The 17,890-nt window shown below is 42.0% G+C and overlaps 1 protein-coding gene across 1 annotated transcript; it reads right to left on the bottom strand.

The window, feature by feature from the left end:
• Positions 1-143: 143 nt before the first annotated feature.
• On the bottom strand, positions 144-17,358 carry LOC310781035 (high affinity copper uptake protein 1-like). Its single transcript, XM_083641570.1, has 7 exons — positions 17,244-17,358; positions 13,891-13,935; positions 13,681-13,727; positions 7,380-7,525; positions 5,464-5,536; positions 4,930-5,098; positions 144-4,001 (listed from the first exon to the last, which is right to left on the bottom strand). Exons 4-7 carry the CDS (start codon positions 7,521-7,523, stop codon positions 3,800-3,802), a joined length of 588 nt encoding a protein of 195 aa, XP_083497696.1. The 5' UTR covers positions 7,524-7,525; positions 13,681-13,727; positions 13,891-13,935; positions 17,244-17,358; the 3' UTR covers positions 144-3,799.
• Between the last annotated feature and the right edge of the window lie 532 nt (positions 17,359-17,890).

The raw sequence follows: 17,890 nt of genomic DNA, 5'->3' as shown, positions 1-17,890 counted from the left end.
ACCGATAATTAGTAATCGACCTTCCAAAATTCTTTCTCTTCATACATTTTATTCGTGTTTTTCAACTTTTCCAGCATTTGTGACAATAATTAATCGTTTTTTATAGATTTTTATACATATAACGTAAATCTTTTTCCTTCAGTTTTTCCACAAACTTTTTTTTATAATAAAACATCACTCCTTTATACAACAAACAAAACACAAAAAACACTTGACATTTCACACACAGAGAAAGTTGATCAGCTTTGGCCCCTTTTTCTGAGATTGAGAAAAATTGAGGGGGGGGGGGGGTGCATTTGTGGAATGGAATGTTTTCACTATTTGTGTTTTTTACACTATAAAAATAGTGCCAGGATGTAAACAAACTGGCATTTGAGGGGTACAAATTTTGAGTAAGAATTAAATGTTGGTACCTATGAGTTACCAATGAAAAAGAAACAATAAAAAATACAATAAAATTAACCCTTCTCAACTTATTCCATCAAAACTTGATACTTAATGGTAAAATTAAGATATTTTAAATAATAGGGTACAAGGCAAATGGGTCACCTGTCAGTTCTGAAATGGATCAAAGAAAATCTATCCTATGGACATGTTTGATACAAAATATAGCACCTCTTGTGCAAGAGCTTGTCCACAGTGTAAGAGATGATGAGACGTAGGCTATACTGTAACAATAGTGTACCGCAGGAATGAGTCCGGATTCAGAAGACCTGGATGTTAGCACTTCCTGGTTCCTACTGTAGGCTATGTGTAAATGTTAATGGGATTCTTGTATGGAGATTTCTCTCTGGTTAACAAAAGTTGATGAAATGACAAACTTTGTGTTCAACAAGATAATCGTCACAAAAAGGACCACTTTCATGATTTCTGAAGTTTTCTGAAAATCGTGATTCTTAAAAATCACATTTTCGTTTCAAAAGTCATAAAAGTGGGGTCCTCATCAGGATTATCTTGCTGAACACAAAGTGCACCGTTTCATAAACTTTTGTTAACCACAGACCTTCAGACATTTAACCGAAATCTTCATACAAAAATTGAATTTTAGATGAAGGAACCAGGAAGTGCAGGGACTTCTGGGCAAGCCTAAAAAAATACTGCGGTACTATGCTTTTGAAAATAAGTTTAAAAAATAGAGGCTGCTAAATTGCTAAAAATTCTTGCATATACACAGTCTGTGTCTCGTCATAGACGCTGGGGTAGCTTCCTGGCTGGGGGCGTAAACCCCTTGTTCTATCCATTCAGCATAGCTGGCGTTTAGCTGCTGGCCCAGCCCAGGCAGACAGGATCGGAGATTTAACCCCCGCAGTAAACGCACATCTGAACAGACGTCTATGTACCTGCTTTAGAATCCCCAATCCTGTAGTATAGAGCCGCAGCACCATCCTTTGGTGAGTCAGCCCATTGAGATATATGGGGGGTTTTACCCCACTTGCATGCCAACTGTATAACATTTTGTGGGCGTTCCCACACAGACCGACTGTCTCTATCAGAGCATGTGAGCGGAGCGTGGAGCGAAGCAGGGGGATTTTGTCTTGAGCGGTGAGCGGGACCAGAGGTGAGCGGGACCAGAGCAGCACCGATCACCCGCTCCAGTTTCGCTCACATGTTCGAACCAGAATGCATCGTGCGCGCACACACACACAGGAATCCGCATAGTGATCACAGTTATAGTGATCAACCGCTTATATTGAGCTTGGTCCCGAATCATTCCTACATGTCATGTATGCACATGCTGTTTAAATAATTCGCTTATAGTGATCAATACTCCGGTTACAGTGATCATCTTGGGCCTTGTGACACCCGAGTGGGATTTTTTTTTAACGAGATACAGCAGCGATACTTGGTCCATGTCTCTCTGTATAAGGAGAGATCGCGGCATGTCTGTCCATCTGTCTGTCTGTGGAGACATGGCAGCATCTGTCTGTGAGACCGCTGTGTTTGAAACAGCTGGAGACCTACGGTAACAGTAGGCTACTGTATGGATTTTTAAAGTCAGTAACATAGCGAAGCTGTCCATTTCATTACTGTATATGTACTGTATTCATGTAATAAATATACAAATGTCAATCAGAATGTAATCTGCATGAGAAATAAAGAAAAGGGGAAAAAATCGGTTATAATGATTGATAGGGAAAATTTAAATCACATTAGCCTCTTTTTGGACAATCAGTAGTTCATATATTCACATGCATTTAAGTTACACATAGTTAGGCTAATATACATAGTTATTGTGCATACATAGACAGACACCATATTCCTATTCCTATCTCACACAGAGCCCTGTCATGGTGCTCTTTGCAGGGCCTGAAGAATGCTAGGTTGTCTGCAGAAAGCTAGGTTGTCTACAGAATGCCTGCCAATAGGTCAACGTCATGTCGGCAGAATGCCTTCAAAATATGCAGCAGGGCTGATGTAATCTGATGTGGGTCCTATAAATGTCAGTGACTACTTTCTGTTCATTGTATGTAAACCTGTGTATCCATTTGTGGATGTACAAGACAAGAGTGCATCTCTTGGCCAAGATATATGTTAATACATCATTTAAGACGACTTCTGACTCAATCTTTTGATTTCAAGTGATTTTCTTCAATTGGTTCACTGTTTACCTTTTAGCTGTTAAATCCCATTCTACAACAATGAGCATCCGCTATAGTGATTAAATTGACCCGTCCCAAAGTGATCACTAAGAGGAGTGCACTGTGTGTGTGTGTGTGTGTGTGTGTATATATGTATGTATGTATATGTATATACAAATATGTATATATACAAATATATATATTTGTATATATACACACACACACACACACACACACACACACACACACACACACACACACACACACACACACACACACACACACACACACACACACACACACACATATATATATATGATTTATACATTTTTCAATTTAATTTTCTTTGGCAATTCATCGCAAAAAAGGCGAATGAATTCAGATCGTTTTACTTTTTTGTATATGTGATCATGGGGATTTTCTTTAGATTTGTTTTAAATGGCAGATTTTTGACAAAGGGGTTTGACAAAAGGCACATAATTCGACTTTAAAAGATTTCATGTATGCATCTTTTCACCAAATTCACTTTGGTGATTTTGCCAACATGTACGTGATTCTTTTTTTTAGATAAATGAATCTCAAATTGAAAAGATGAAAAACATTTTTTTTTTACAATTAATGGAATATTCTCCGTTTGTTTATTTTTTAACTAAAGTTGCTAACAATACTATCAAAAAATGCAATGTATCTTGTTTTTCTACAACTGTTTTAAACACCAATGTTTTTTTTTAGATAGTTGTGAAACAATATTCCAGTTAGTCATGGCACTACAAGAACAAAACATAAAGACGCGCTGTAGCCAATCAGAGGCTTCCGATACATAGAGCTCTGAGTGGCAATAAAATAAAATAATAATAATTATTATAGTTTCAATGTCAAGAAGAAAATTACAAAGAAAGGTAAAAAAGTGATTGTAGTTTTTCCCAACATAGGGAATCATGGTAATTGTAGTTTTTCTAAGCTAGCTAGCTACCAACCACACATTTCTCAAGTTGCCATGTTTATGAAACCTTTTTTCACCTTTAGTGTCGTTTTCACGCACTAACGAACGAGTGCATTAGCAAAACAAGTGTGTGATTGGCTAACCAGCTAGCATACTACAATGTTAGTAAATCATTTTTTTTGTGCAATGTTAGTGCTAATACAATTAGCATGAATGATTGTACTTTTCTCGTATTTTAGCACATAAATGCCAAGCTAAGTTAGCTTAGCATGCTAGCTCAGTGGCAATGCTCCGTGATGTCGACGACCACCGCCTTCCGCCAGCTGAACAGGAAGTAGCCGGCGCCGGCGCCCACCGCCACGGCAATGCACAGAAAGCCATTGTAGGTCATGAAGACGAGCATCAGGAAGTAGCTCACCACCACCTGGAGCACATGCAGTATGGTCTGCAGGAAGTGGGCAGCGCTTAGCATCCGCTGGCTGGAGAGAGAGGGAGAGAGGCATCAATATGTAAGATGTTCTGTATTTGAGACAGGAAAAAAAACGATCTACTTTTGACTGTGGCAAATGTAACTTGCATTGTTGAAACCAATATTAAAGGGTAACCAAACCCCAAAACACCTTTTTTCAGCTTTAAACCAATATATTAAAAGCCAGGTCCCAAATTGCCGGAGGTCCGACGGATTGGATAGTTTGAGGTCGCCGTCAACTTTGATCCAATCAGAGAAATGTTGACATTTTCTGAGAAACGGAAGGTCCAATCACGATGCCTATAAAGGACTATTATGTATTTTTTCACTACTATAGTATTTTTTCAATACTATTACGGTATGTATGCTGTGACTCTCTACGAGTTACGAGTTACGATTGCAGAGATACGTCCGCCCTGCCTGCAGGACTACAGGAGAGAGATAGAGGACAGTGTGGGGTTGGGGGTTTCAAGTCACTGACCAAACAATCTATTTCAGTGATTGCTGTCAGAATATAGAGCCATTTAACACTTATTTTAACATAAAAACATTGCTGAATGCAGCTTTAAGCAGACTTGAAAATGGAATCAATATCAATTGATCTCCGTCCCTACTCCTAAGGGGGCGTGGCAGTGGGGGAACCCACGAGACACAGATACAGGAAGTGACTGGAAGTTGAGCTGTCTCTATAGTCCAATGTCTCTGATGTTAGTTAGCATTGGCATTAGCCACTCACCCGATGATCTTGTGCATTGCCATCAGCACTGTGCCGTCGTTCCCGGGCAGAGGCATGTTAGTTAGCGTTAGCATTAGCATTAGCCACTCGCCCAACAGTCTTGTGCGTCTCTATGAGCACAGTGCCATTGTTCCTGCCAGGAACTTCCTGCGTAGTTGCATGTTAATTAGTGTTAGCATTCACGTTAGCATTAGCCACTCACCCGACAGTCTTGTGCGTTTCCATTAGCACGGTGCCATCGCTCCCGGGCAGAGGCATGGAGTTATAGCGCACGTTGACCTGACTGCGCCGCAGCAGTGTCTCGCGGCCCATCTTCAGACCCTCATACAGCACAGCCAATAGGAAGACGCCCACACATGCCCCCACCATCTCTGATTCGACGATAGAGAGAGAGGAGGCGGGTTTGAGTGAAAAACATGTGCAAGAGACATTGGAACAGAATGGGTACATAGAATACAGAGAGAGAAATGTATTGGAGTGAGAAATTAATCAATGGAGAGGGCGAGAGACAGAGGATATATTGGACTATTGTTTCGATCCACTTCCATTAATTTTAGCTTTTCTATTCCAAGTGCTACAGAGAGAGCGGGATGGAGAGAGACGGATGAGAGAGTGAGAGGGAGGGAGAAACAGGAGAGGGTAAGAGAGAGGGATGGAGAGAGAGACAGGGAAGACAGAGAGAACGAAAGGGAGAGAGGGGTGAGAGACATAGACAGTGAATGGACCAATGGCTGACCTCCAGGTGAATTGATGAGCAGGCCGGTAAACAACAGCTCCACGTTGCTGTGCCCGAAGTAGAAGGTCATCGCCTAAGCAACCAAGGTAGCGTGTTAGCATGTAACATAGTGTTGGGCGATCTTGACCTCAGTCAGATCATCCTATCGTCTGCCTCGTAAATTCAATCTGACGTTCTAGACTAAATGTCAGCATTGTCATGGCGATGTGCACATGCGCAATAGTCACTAGGGTTGGCACGATGGACGATGGCATCGACCATCGTCGATGGGCCGACCCCCATCGACCTCTGAGCCTTCTACATCGGACCATCGTGATTAATTATCTGTTCAAATAAAAAAAATTGCTGATTTAATAATAAAAAATACCAACTCTACTCAGGGTGAGGGGAACGGGGGTCGCGCGGGCAGCATTAAGCAAGCGTACCCTCTCCCCAGTACAGAGAAGCAGTAGAGCGGAGAGGAGGAGGAGGGGAGGATAAGCAGTAGGGATGCAGACGACTAGTCGTTTAAATGTTTGAACGCCCACTCACTCACTATTCGGCAAGAAATACTAAATACTAGTCGGTTAAACAAATAATTAAATTATCATAATAATAAACAATGCAGGCGGGAGCTCTTGCGTCTTTACCAGCCACCAGCCACTACTGTAGCCCCGCCTCCTCTAATGCCCAGATGTAAACAAACCAGGCATGTGTAACGTTAGTAGTCGGAAGGGAGATGGCATCTCATAAAACCTGCATAGTTTGGCAGTATTTTGATCCAGTAAGTGAAAATATGGTTGTATGTAGGCTGTGTCAGATAAAACGTTAACCACTCGACCGACATTCAGCACAGGCATGTGGACGCCAGGACAGCAGGGCCTGATGCATTGCTAGCGCGTTTTAACCAGACAAGCTAACGCGTTAGCCACACAAGGTAACACAGCTCATATGGCAATGAATGACTGCGCAAGATGCTTCCACTCAACTTTGTTGAACGCAAAGGCTTCCGAAAGTTAAAGTCCCAATCAGTAACTTTTTCACCTTAATATAACAGCTTTTTAGTCATTGAAGATGGTAGAGTGACTAAGATGGAGAATGTCGCCTCTATTGGTCACACACCGCCCTCCCGAGGCCTCTCCTGGGACTAAACATTTTTGTGCCTGCGTCAGTTTCTCCAAAAGCAAAACTTGGAAAAGCTGCTGGATGGGGCTTTCAACCCATTGATACCTGATGCAGCATTTGCGTGTATATCCCTCATTTGCGTGCATATCCCTTTAAGACCGCGAACCGCGTTAACGCAGTTCGCGGTCTTAAAGGGATACACACACAAATGCTGCATCAGGTATCAATGGGTTAACTATATTTAGCCTGAACACATGGCGCTGGGGTGAGTTGTTGATGTTTTCTGATGTGCAATGTTCATAAACAGCGCAAGATGTTATGTTATGATTATGATAAACGTAATTAATGGTTTCAAATGGCTCTTAAATACACGCAATATTTTTCCGGACAACGTTTTAACCTTATCGATTAGATTGCGCTCAGTTTTGACTGTTTTCTGAGTGTTTTCTTACTTACAGACTAGTCGACTAGTCTAAGTTAAAAGAAATAGACTAGTCAGGGACATCAGTTGCCACCTGCATCCCTAATAAGCAGAAGTCGGTTGTGTTGTTGTGAAAAGGTTAAGACAAAGAATAAACTTCATGTTCATGACTTCATAAATCATTAATTAATCACCCCTCCACCCCCCCCCCCTGTCAATGACGATGCTATGTTATTTGGTTGACATCGCACAACCCTAATAGTCACATGACAGGAAGTGAGATGTCACATAAGGCAAATTAACTGATGACTTGCATGAGGAGAGATGATTGGTTAGGGTAAGAATATCAGGCTATAAGCCAATCAGAGGCAGAGTAGGGCGGGTGCCGCACCATCATGCCACCACATTTCCCATCATCCATTGCTCCGTGGGCGTGGACATGGCCAGTGGCAGTGGGCGGGGCCGTCACGTGGTGCTGGTGGGTGGAGTCAGCCGCCATGCTGCTGTGGTTCATGTGGGCATGGTGGTGGTCCATGGCTGTGGGAGGCAATCAGAGCAGCATGAAGAAAAATACATTATACAACTTTTGGATATTTTGGTGTAGCATCAGTGTATCCCATTCTGGACAACTATGATGAAAAAAGATCCCAATTATGTCCCAATATATTTCATCCCGTACTGTTTTAAAAACATGATTAAAACACGATTTCAGACGGAAGCCCGTCTTTATTGTCACACGGACACTACAACACATGCATGCGGCCACAACACACACTCATGCTGACGGTGGCCGGTGAAATATGTCCTCTGCATTTGACCCATCCAGGCTTGTCCTTTCCTCCAGGGGGCAGGCCAGGAGCAGTGGTCGCTTTTTCTTTCCAGCGCCCGGGGACCATCAATGGACCATCATTGGACCAACTTCAGATGTTGTCGTCACTGGTCGTATGACGATCTTCTGCATGTTTTTAGTGGGGGGTTATGTACGGAGGAACCCCCTGGGGGGTACGGGGAGAACATGCAAACTCCACACAGAAAGGCCCTTTCAACGAGATAGCCCACCTGGGTAGTAGGCACTGAAGATTTGGGGGCTGTCACAACTCCAGCGCCCACAGCGTCCCAGGCGAGAATCGAACCCAGGACCTTCTAGCTGTGAGGCGACAGTGCTACCGACTGCGCCACCGTACCCCGTTTTCACTGAAGGTTCTCAGTTAAGTTGAATATCGTTTTTACCTTAAACAGCGTGGTGCAGGTTATTTTTTACAGTTAGGACTCAAAGCGAAAAAATGAGCTGCTTAGAGTTTAAAGATAAATAAATTTAATAAGAAGTAATTTGTACCTGCGTACTTCACAGAGTTAACAAACAGTGTACATCTTCACAAGTAGTTGATACGGGCTACTGATACTACTTGTGAAGTACACTGTTTGTTAACTCTGTGAAGTACGCAGGTACAAATTACTTCTTATTCAATTTATTTATCTTTAAACTCTAAGCAGCTCATTTTTTCGCTTTGTTATTATAGTTGCCTGCTGAGTTGCTTTGGTCCACACCTTTTTGTGCGTTCCTACAGTTAGGACTCAAATTCTTATGAACGCCCCCCCCCCCAAAAAAACAAAACAAAAACAAAATTAAAACATGCCCCGAGGGCAGAAATATGGAGAAAAAGGTGGCATTATAACGTTAAGTACCGTAAATTCCGGACTATAAGCCGCGGCTTTTTTCCCGTTTTTTGGCCCCTGCGGCTTATATAACGGTGCGTCTTATCTATGGATTTTTTCAGAAAAAAAAAAAAAAAAAAAAAAAATCTCTCTTTTTTAGCACTCTTTCTAACTATAAATCCACTTCTGTTTTAATTTCCTCTCTTGCCCTCTTTTCACCACACCGCGGACACTGTGTGCACTGTAAAAATAAACAACGGTGGTGTTGTGTTATGTTGTTTTGTTGAAATGTTATGGTAATACGGTAAATGGGAGCTTCCTCAAACAGCCATCTCTTTCCCGACAATCCCCTCTGTGCGTGACCACTTACATATGGTAATTACGGTAAGCAAACGGCCACAAGCCCATCAACTCCCTCCCCCGACTACCAGGAGAAAATCACAAACTTCGGCGAATTCACACAAAGGAAGATCAAGGAATATTCCATCGAACCGGAGCAGATCATAAATATGGATGAAGTGCCTTTGACGTTCGACCTGCCACTCACTCGGACTGTTAACAAGAAGCGCCCTGGAGGATTCTTTCACCAAAAAAAAGCTTTGCTCGTTCTCGACAGCATGAGAACGAGCAGTAGATGATCATGAGGTGGTTTTTCAGACGTGTCGATATAGCAGTTTATCGCAAAAGTGTAATGGAAACACATTTTTCGCATTTGCACGTCATGTGACCCATATTATCCCTTGGAAAAGGAGCGGAAAATAAGTTTGGTAAGTAAGGTTCGATAGCCGTGTCAAAACCTCCGCAGCAAGTGGAAAACTTTGAAGCAACGCTACCTAGCAGAAAGACGAGTGTTGTGCAAAAGCGTAGCCGGGCAAATTAGATAATGTTTAATGGCAGAAATCGGTCCATGGTGACAGCAGGCTGCCTGTGTGCGCGCATTTGGCACAGCGGCGAGATGAGAGGATGAAAAGCACACACTGGTGCGGTGGTGCTGTCTGAAGTGAATACAGTGACTGTGAGTAGGCTAATACATTGCACACGTTTCAGGTGCAATTATAGAACCAAATCAGCCTTTTCCCCCCTCCATCTCAAAATCGGACCAGTTGTAGGCTATTAGGCTACCTTTTTTCCTCTGCCTGTCGCGCTGACTGCATTCATGCAGCCAGCAACATTTTGCGACTCATTTTCTTTTGAATTGATAATCAGGCTCGTTTATATGCATTGTAACTTCATGTTGGGATTTCCATTGACCATTGGTTGGATTTGAGCATGCAGGGGACGGGATATGGGGCAGATCCCCGTGCGTAATCACTGTGGCAGCTGCTGCAACGGGGAATCACTCAAACGCAACTTCAATGGAAACGCCTACAAGTCGCAATTGTACATTGTCGAAGTTGTAGAAATATCGCAATTCTTTTGCGAAAAACTGTAATGGAAACACAGCTATAGATGAAGAGGAGTTCGTTGGTTTTGAGTGACAATGAAGGAGAGAGGAGAGTGGTTGACAAAGCCACCCTGAACCTGTTCGTTTCCGACACTGAAGATGAGGACTTTGGTGGTTTCAGTACGCAGGAAGAAGAGGAAGACGAGCATTAGTGACTTGACTTCTCTGGTTACAGGTTTGCTGCACATATAGCCTATTGTTGTGTGATTTTGTCTGGGGATTAGTGACCTGACTTTTGTTTTGTTTTGTTGAAATGTTAATAAATGGGAGCTTCCCCAAACAGCCATCGCTTTCCCGACATTCCTCTCTGTGCACGAACCCTTTCATATGGTAATTAAACATCAAAACACCCGCGGCTTATAGACCGGTGCGGCTTATAGAAGAAAAAAATAGTCAATTTTGGTCCCGCGGCTTATACACCGGTGCGTCTTATAGTCCGGAATTTACGGTACACAACATATCAAAATAACTTGAATTTCTATTCTTCCACAAAATATAGTTTCAATGACCCATGTTTATGCCTATTTTCAAAAACTTTTCAAAGCCCCCCCTTCAAATTAACACACTTTCCAGGGTTTCCAGGACCCATGGAACCTGGTCCATGCCATAAGTGGTGTTGTTAAGACCACAGCCTCATGGGCCTTATTGCTTTATCTTATTAGAGAGAGGGGCGTGCGACATAGGGACACATTGACCTTTCCATTAAACGCATTGCGAAAGCAGGATAACGACAAAACCGGCCAATCAGAGCACTCTGTTGCCGTTGCTAGACGACGACCGGACCAGACATCGCACTATAATCCGATCGGCTCCTAGCGCCCGAGGCGAATACAGACAGATTCTACCCCAATTAGATTTCAGAGCAGCGAGGAGCCTTATTTACTTCCTTGTCTCCTTCTTTATCTCCCTGTGTCCTTATCTCTGTACTGCTTTTGTAGTTCCATTCCATACAATCAATCAATCAATCAATCAATCAATCAATCAATCAATCAATCAGTTTAATACATGTCCCAGAAGGGCACTTTGGTTCACATCAGACAGTAGTGGATAATTACAACATCATTACTAGTTTGAGATTAGTAATAACGGCACACTTCAGAATTGAGATACATTATTACTAGTTTTAAAGAATGCTTAATAGGACTAGATGTTACAATCCCTGATGAAATCAGCACAACACTTGAGAGATGTCTTCTTGAGTAGGGTTGGAGATGTTCTCTTTGGTGGGGTTGGAACTGGCGATGACCACCAGGAGCCACCAGCACAACACATCGTCAGTTGTGTACCCCAGACTCACTGGGTGTTTCGGCTATACAATACATAAACATTTGTTGCATTATGTACAGATTCCAAAGGACCATCTACTGCCCTCAGCCGGGTCGCCGCGTGCGCAGCGCCACCGTCTATCCTTTATGCATGTGATGATTATTTTCTTATCTCTCACACTGCAGAACTTCTCCGCCATTAAACCACTAACTTCCCTTTATAACCAAGCTATCAAAGTTCTGAAGAAACCACTGACATCTCATCATTGTAATATTAAAGAAAAGAGCCTAATTTTCTTTCTTAGTTTTGAAAATTCCAACCTCACACTTAGATTTATGTGACACTGTAAAATGTATTTTCCACAAACTGCTTTACTCAATTTAAAACCTTTTCTACTACAGTCAAGTCCTGTAACCAAGACAACTACCCGTAGTCCTTATGTGTGTGTGAGTTCATGGTAAACGTGTTTTCAGTTGTTTGTCTTGTTTTGTTTCATTTGGAAAAAATATTTTAGTATTATTTTTATTTTAGTTAGTTTGATGGTTGATGCTCATGTGTTATTGCTGCTATGTGCTGTGATGACCACACATGCGCGTACGCACACACGCACGCGCACGCACACACACACACACACACACACACACACACACACACACACACACACACACACACACACACAAACACATTTAAATTATTTATTTATGTCCCCATAGATACAGAGTACAAAGGACATAAACACTAGTAATGCAATCAGATGTTGGGAGTTGGTCAGATACAAGAGTGCCTAATTGGCGACCACAATAATGCATACAAAGAAGATATATATAATACCACACAAGGTGATGACAAAGGCAGATTGACATACAGTTATACTGTAATACAAGATAAGGGACAGTATCCAAGTTCATGGGTACAAAAAGCAGCGCCTCCTCCATATTGAGCGACTGCCAATAATAGCAGATACTGAACAATACCTTGCTAACTGCTTGGCCCTTCTCTTAGGTAGACCAGCCATCTGGAGGCCTCTCACAACCAGCTTATGGACATGACCCAGGCTACCAAATATGAAAACTACAAGTTTACACCTGTAGCCCAGCTGTGAAATGGTCTGCTCCAGCTGTTGATATTTTAGCATCTTGGTTATAAAGGCCTCCTCTAGGCTGTGGTCAAAGGTACAGCCAACCTCAAGAACAAACACCTCTCTGAGATTTTCATTCACGACAACAACATCAGGAGTGTTAGCTGGAATATTAGAGAACACATCAGAGTCGTCACTACACAGACTGAACATGCTCGGCTTCACGGTGGAATGTTTATAGAGTGAAATAGAAGATCTGAAAATAGAGGTGATATAATGTTTCCAGTCTGTTGTTCATCTCACTTCAGTCATTTTTATTGCAGCAAAATAGGATTGTCAAGCAGACAGACTGACCAACACTGTCATCAAAACCTATCATAATTTAAAATGTTGTTTGTAAGTGGGGACCATCTGTATAGTGGTCGTGCCACTGGTTGCAGAATCTCATCTCGATATCTCTCTGCTTTGAGATTGCCTCCAATGATGACAAGCCTGGTGCCAGGCTGTTGTGGCTGTGTATGGTTCTTCCACACACTACTGAGGCTCCTGACTGTTTGTTAAATGATTAAATCACCCACATACTCAGCTGTGCTGCTCATTCCACAAATGCATGTTCCTTACAAATGGGGCACCATTTAAAAGAGAAATAAACAGGCTTTCCAACGGTATAAAATGTATTGCCAAGATTGAAGCATTGTTACAACAGAGAAATAATTTACCAAACACAAATTTCCGAACTTTTTGTTCAATGTTTATATATGTTTTATACAAGTATCTCTTCATGGCCTTTCTGTAGCCATCTAGCGGTGTTGTGCTGATTGTCGTAGTTGTAGTGGGTTTGTCGAATGTTGTTTTGGTCACTCTTATTGTTACTTATTTGATTACATTTTTGTTTGATAACTTTATACTGCGTTAGGACCTCCTCGAAAATGAGATGGTTCATTTCAAGGGTTTTTTCAGAATAAATAAAGTTATATCATCATCTATTATTATCATTAATCAATTATATAAAATAATCCACAGATTAATCGATAATGAAACTCCAGACCTCTTTTTCAACTCTCCCCTCTTCACCTCTAAACCACCTTCTTTACCTCCCTTTTCACCCAAATCGAAGGCGAGCGACACAGAGAATATATACAGTTAGAGAGATTAAATTTAACGCATTTCCAGACAATTAAAAAAAGAGACTGATGAGAGACATTCACTTACAATGGAGAGAGAGAAAGAGAGAAAACAACCTCTTACCTTGAGAGGAGAAGTAAGGAGGGAAGGGTAATCAAGAGCCGCAGTGACTGTCAGAGAGAGAGAGAGAGTGGGCGAGTTACATAGGAAACCAATGGGAAAAAGAGAGAGACAGGGCGAGTTACATGGAACACTAATGGGAGAGAGAGGGTGAGTTGCATATGAAAGTAACTAAACCAATGGGAGAAGGAGAGAGAGAGAACAACCTCTTACCTGGAGTAGAGAAGGAGGGAGGGAGGGACGATCAAGACCGACTGTCTGCAAGAGAGAGAGGGCGAGTTACATAGGAAACCAATGGGATAGAGAGGGGGGAGATACATAGGGAACCAATGCGAGAGAGACAGAGATGGCGAGTGACATAGAAAACCAATGGGGAAAAAGAGAGCGAGCACTTTTGTCATTTGATTTGCTTTATGGCAGGGGGCGGAGCTTAAAGCGATAAAGCGACCAGTAAAAAGCGAGATAAGGATGGACTTTAGCTGTAAACGTGGAGGAAGACAGCGACCAATCACTTGCCAGTGTGTGTTCTGCGGGGGCCAATCAGCTGGGAGTGTGCCAGTGAGCTGGAATGTGGCAGCCAATGAGATTTGAGGATCAAACAGCCAATGAACGTCCAGCCTCTTTTTCTAACAGCCAATTGGCTTCAAGAACTTCCAGTCTTAATGCTTGGCATTAAAGTGGTCACGTCGTGAGCATGTGCAGTTCAATAGAAGCCACCGAGGCTAACAATTTCGCTAACACTAGCTAGCGAGCAGCTAACTACGTTAATGCAGGTCAAAATGCCAAGGCATAATGGCAGAGGAAAAAAGATGAGAATGTTAGGAATATCAACATGTTTCTCAGACATATTATAAAATGACTATGGAATGCTCTATACGCATAAAATTACTATATATTTCATTTCCATCCACGTCCTCCGCCATTTTCTGAAAACGTCACAAAACACGTCACAAGTCGTGAACTCGAAGCTTTAAAAAAATCCACTCAAATAGACTTATGTCGTATTTACGGTAAACACGACCTCAATTGAAGGGGGCAATAACAGCCAATGAGAAGCTAGGCTGCCACTCTTTCACAGCCATTGAGATTAGTGTGATTTCTAACAGCCAATGATATTCTACTATGATTTCTGACAGCTAATGAGGTGTTACTCTGACTTTTCTACACCAAATAAGAATCAAATCTGCTTTTTTATTTTTAGGGAATGAGCTTTCTCATTGCCTACCAAAACGAAACAGGGCAAAGGTCTTTGTTTTTATCTGTTCATGAAGTTCATGCTAATACTAACATCATGCTAATGCTAACTTTTAATCTTGCCTGAATGCAAAGAGTAAAACCAGGTGGCAAGCTTGGGCTTGGGCAGAGGAAGCCACAGAAGTGATAGTGAAAGCTGTAGTTCCTCGAATTGCCACTTGGAAAGTGAGGTTCGGGGGTCGTTCGCCGTTCACCTCCATGTTAAAATGCCTGACTTTACAACAGGACATGTTTACAGCCTGGTTCAAAATACAGTTTTGGTCTATTAGCTAATGTCACCTTTCATAACAACTGTACGGGGGGTGAATTTCTATATAATGCTGCATTCATGTGCTGTCGGAGTAATCTGAAAAATGAGTTCACGTGAATGAAGTGGGAAAACAAATCAGCAACTCTGTGGGTTTCCTCCGGGTGCTCCGCTTTCCACCCACCACCAAAAGACATGTATATTATCGTTAATACTCTTGTCAGTGCCCCTGACCTAGGCAATGGCAAAAGAACTGGAGTTGGTCCCCGGCTGCTGAAGAAGGTTCCTAGTAGAGGATGGGTCAAATGCAAAGGATGAATTTCCCCATGGGGATAAATAAAGGATAACTTAACTTATAACTTAACTTAACTTAAGATAACTTAACGGACGGACGGACAACCCGAATCCATAATGCCTCCGGCCTGGCTATCGCCGGCATAAAAATGTGGTCAATACTGCCGTCATGTGGGCATAAGCTGTAACTACTACGATAATTTCACTGATGGGAAAAAGGCTTGTTGCAGTTAATTTAATGGCTCTCTACATTATTCTTTAGGCTTGCGATATTCTGTAGGCTAGTAACAATTGTGCTGTATTCAGTTGAATTATTTTAATGAATATTTAATTAAATTTGTATTTCTTGCATTGTATTTTCTTACAGATACCACAAGCTCAATCACATGCCAGTTAATAACCCAGTGGAACAAAGACAGTGGTTGCAGTTTCTCTCTCTAACCGGAGTGCATAGCCAGTTGGATACACCCAGTTATTCAGCATCGGGACACTGAAGCGCGCACACACACAATCAGCTGGAAAAAATCCAAAAAAGAGCCTATTATTCTTGGCCGTGAGTACAAACACTACCAGCCCTCCCTCGGTATCCTCGGCATCTCTTCAGAGGGAAGAGAAGAACTGTGCCGGCCGATCATGTCCAAAACTCCCACCTGAGAGAACTCCCCCCCCCCCCCCCCCCCAACGGGTCTGTCTCTGGCCACAGCACCAGACAGGCCAGTAAGCTCCAGTCTATGCCAACAAGAACTGAGCACTATAGGAACTCCACCATCCCCTACCTGAGCAGACTTATAAATGAAAAGATGTAACTTGATCTCATGTAATATTTTAACCCCTCTTTTTTCAAATAATGTTTTGTGTTTGTGTTTTTAACATTTATACTGTGAAGGACATTATTCATCTAGTGTTAACTTGATACAATATGTTCCTGAATAAAAACTTAAACTAAACACACACACACACACACACACGCATATAAATAAGACTGGACCGTGTGTAGTGTGTTTATACTATTGTACTTTCATACTATTATACTTCTCTAACTATTTGTTGCCCTGCATAGCTCAAAAAGGATATTTTTTCTCTAGCGCACCCAGTGGAAAAAAAGGTACCAGCCGCCACTGCATCAAGGCATAAGAATAAACCAACACAGATGGACAGACAGACGCACAACTCTCCATAATCTAGACCTAATAAAACTCATTAAAAACGTTGGACTTAGATCAGAACACTTGTTTGATTTCTCATTCAAATAAAGTACTGCTGGTATCCATACTGTTGCAAATGGGTATTGTATCCGTTGCAAAAAAATAACAATTAATAATAATAAAAAAGTATTGCTACTTAGATACTTTTGTCAACCGTATTTAACAGCCTAATAATAAAGGGTATAAAAACATTCATTTCCCATTCACATTCACGGTACTTCTAAGCTCAGAAAATGAGCCCAACTTGAATTGTCAGCTCCTTCCAGGTAAATGGCTAACGTGAAGCACCTGGAAAAGTGGTGTTTTTACGAGAATGACGTCATGACAGCTGTGTTACAGGTAGGCCGAGTCATGCACAAGACCCGCCGGGTTCAGAGTAGGTCGCGGGCTCCATTCCCGCACGCGCGGCTCGCCGCCCATGAGCAAGACACCGTCAGACCAATTATTTCTCTATAGAGATTTGTGTTGTGGCTAATGCTAGCTCTGTTAGCTTCTCTGTTAGTAGAGGTCACACACGCGCGCGCGCACACACACACACACTCACACACACGCACAGTTAGACTTACCAGGAAAACGCAGAAAAACAAGAGATAACAGCAAGTCTGTGGAGTTTATAACTTCGTCTGGTCTCTCTCTCTCTCACACTCACTCACTCACTCACTTCCTGATCGTACGTGCTGACGCTGTGACGTGGCAAAGGATAATATAGGACACTAGTAGATTCTATCCGATCCAAATCCAACTGCAGTTGTCGGTGCAATTTCGGTTCGGGTTAGCGTTACCAGGCTCTGGTATGCGTTACTACCATGGATTATTATAAGAGCCAAATAGATCCTGTACCTATAGTTTTTTTTTTTTTTTTTTTTTTTTATTCAAGACCATATCATACAAAAAACAGATAAAACACACGACACACACAGACAACATCTACAGTACAAGGCTCAGGGGTACAAGCAAATAATACTAATAAGAAGAAACAACAAGGTAGGCTACTTCATGAGGTCACAAAAGTTGTAAATAGCAGCACAGTCCTGATTGCTTTGGTATTCTTTGAGTGTTTGATAGAGTCCATATATTCAGTGAAATCATTTTTAAACACGGGGAAGAATGGTTTAGAACCATTGAATTTACACTTGTGGATGTGGTATTTAGCAAGTAAAAACAAAAGATTAATTATAAAACATTTCCCCTCATTCTCCATCGTGAAATCAAA

The sequence above is a fragment of the Poromitra crassiceps genome (assembly GCF_964638095.1).
Source record: "Poromitra crassiceps genome assembly, chromosome: 8".
Classification (NCBI taxonomy): domain Eukaryota; kingdom Metazoa; phylum Chordata; class Actinopteri; order Beryciformes; family Melamphaidae; genus Poromitra; species Poromitra crassiceps.
Note: the sequence above shows the minus strand (reverse complement) of the source record. Positions and strands in the feature narration are given on the sequence as shown.

Bases quoted from the DNA above. Each gene is read 5' to 3' on its own strand.
- LOC310781035 (XM_083641570.1), bottom strand. From the start codon at position 7,523: ATGGACCACCACCATGCCCACATGAACCACAGCAGCATGGCGGCTGAC. The intron at 5,099-5,463 runs GTCAGCCATTGG...TCGTCGAATCAG, and splicing joins GCTCATCAATTCACCTGGAG to AGATGGTGGGGGCATGTGTG. The intron at 4,002-4,929 runs GTGAGTGGCTAA...CTCTCTCTCCAG, and splicing joins GAAACGCACAAGACTGTCGG to CCAGCGGATGCTAAGCGCTG.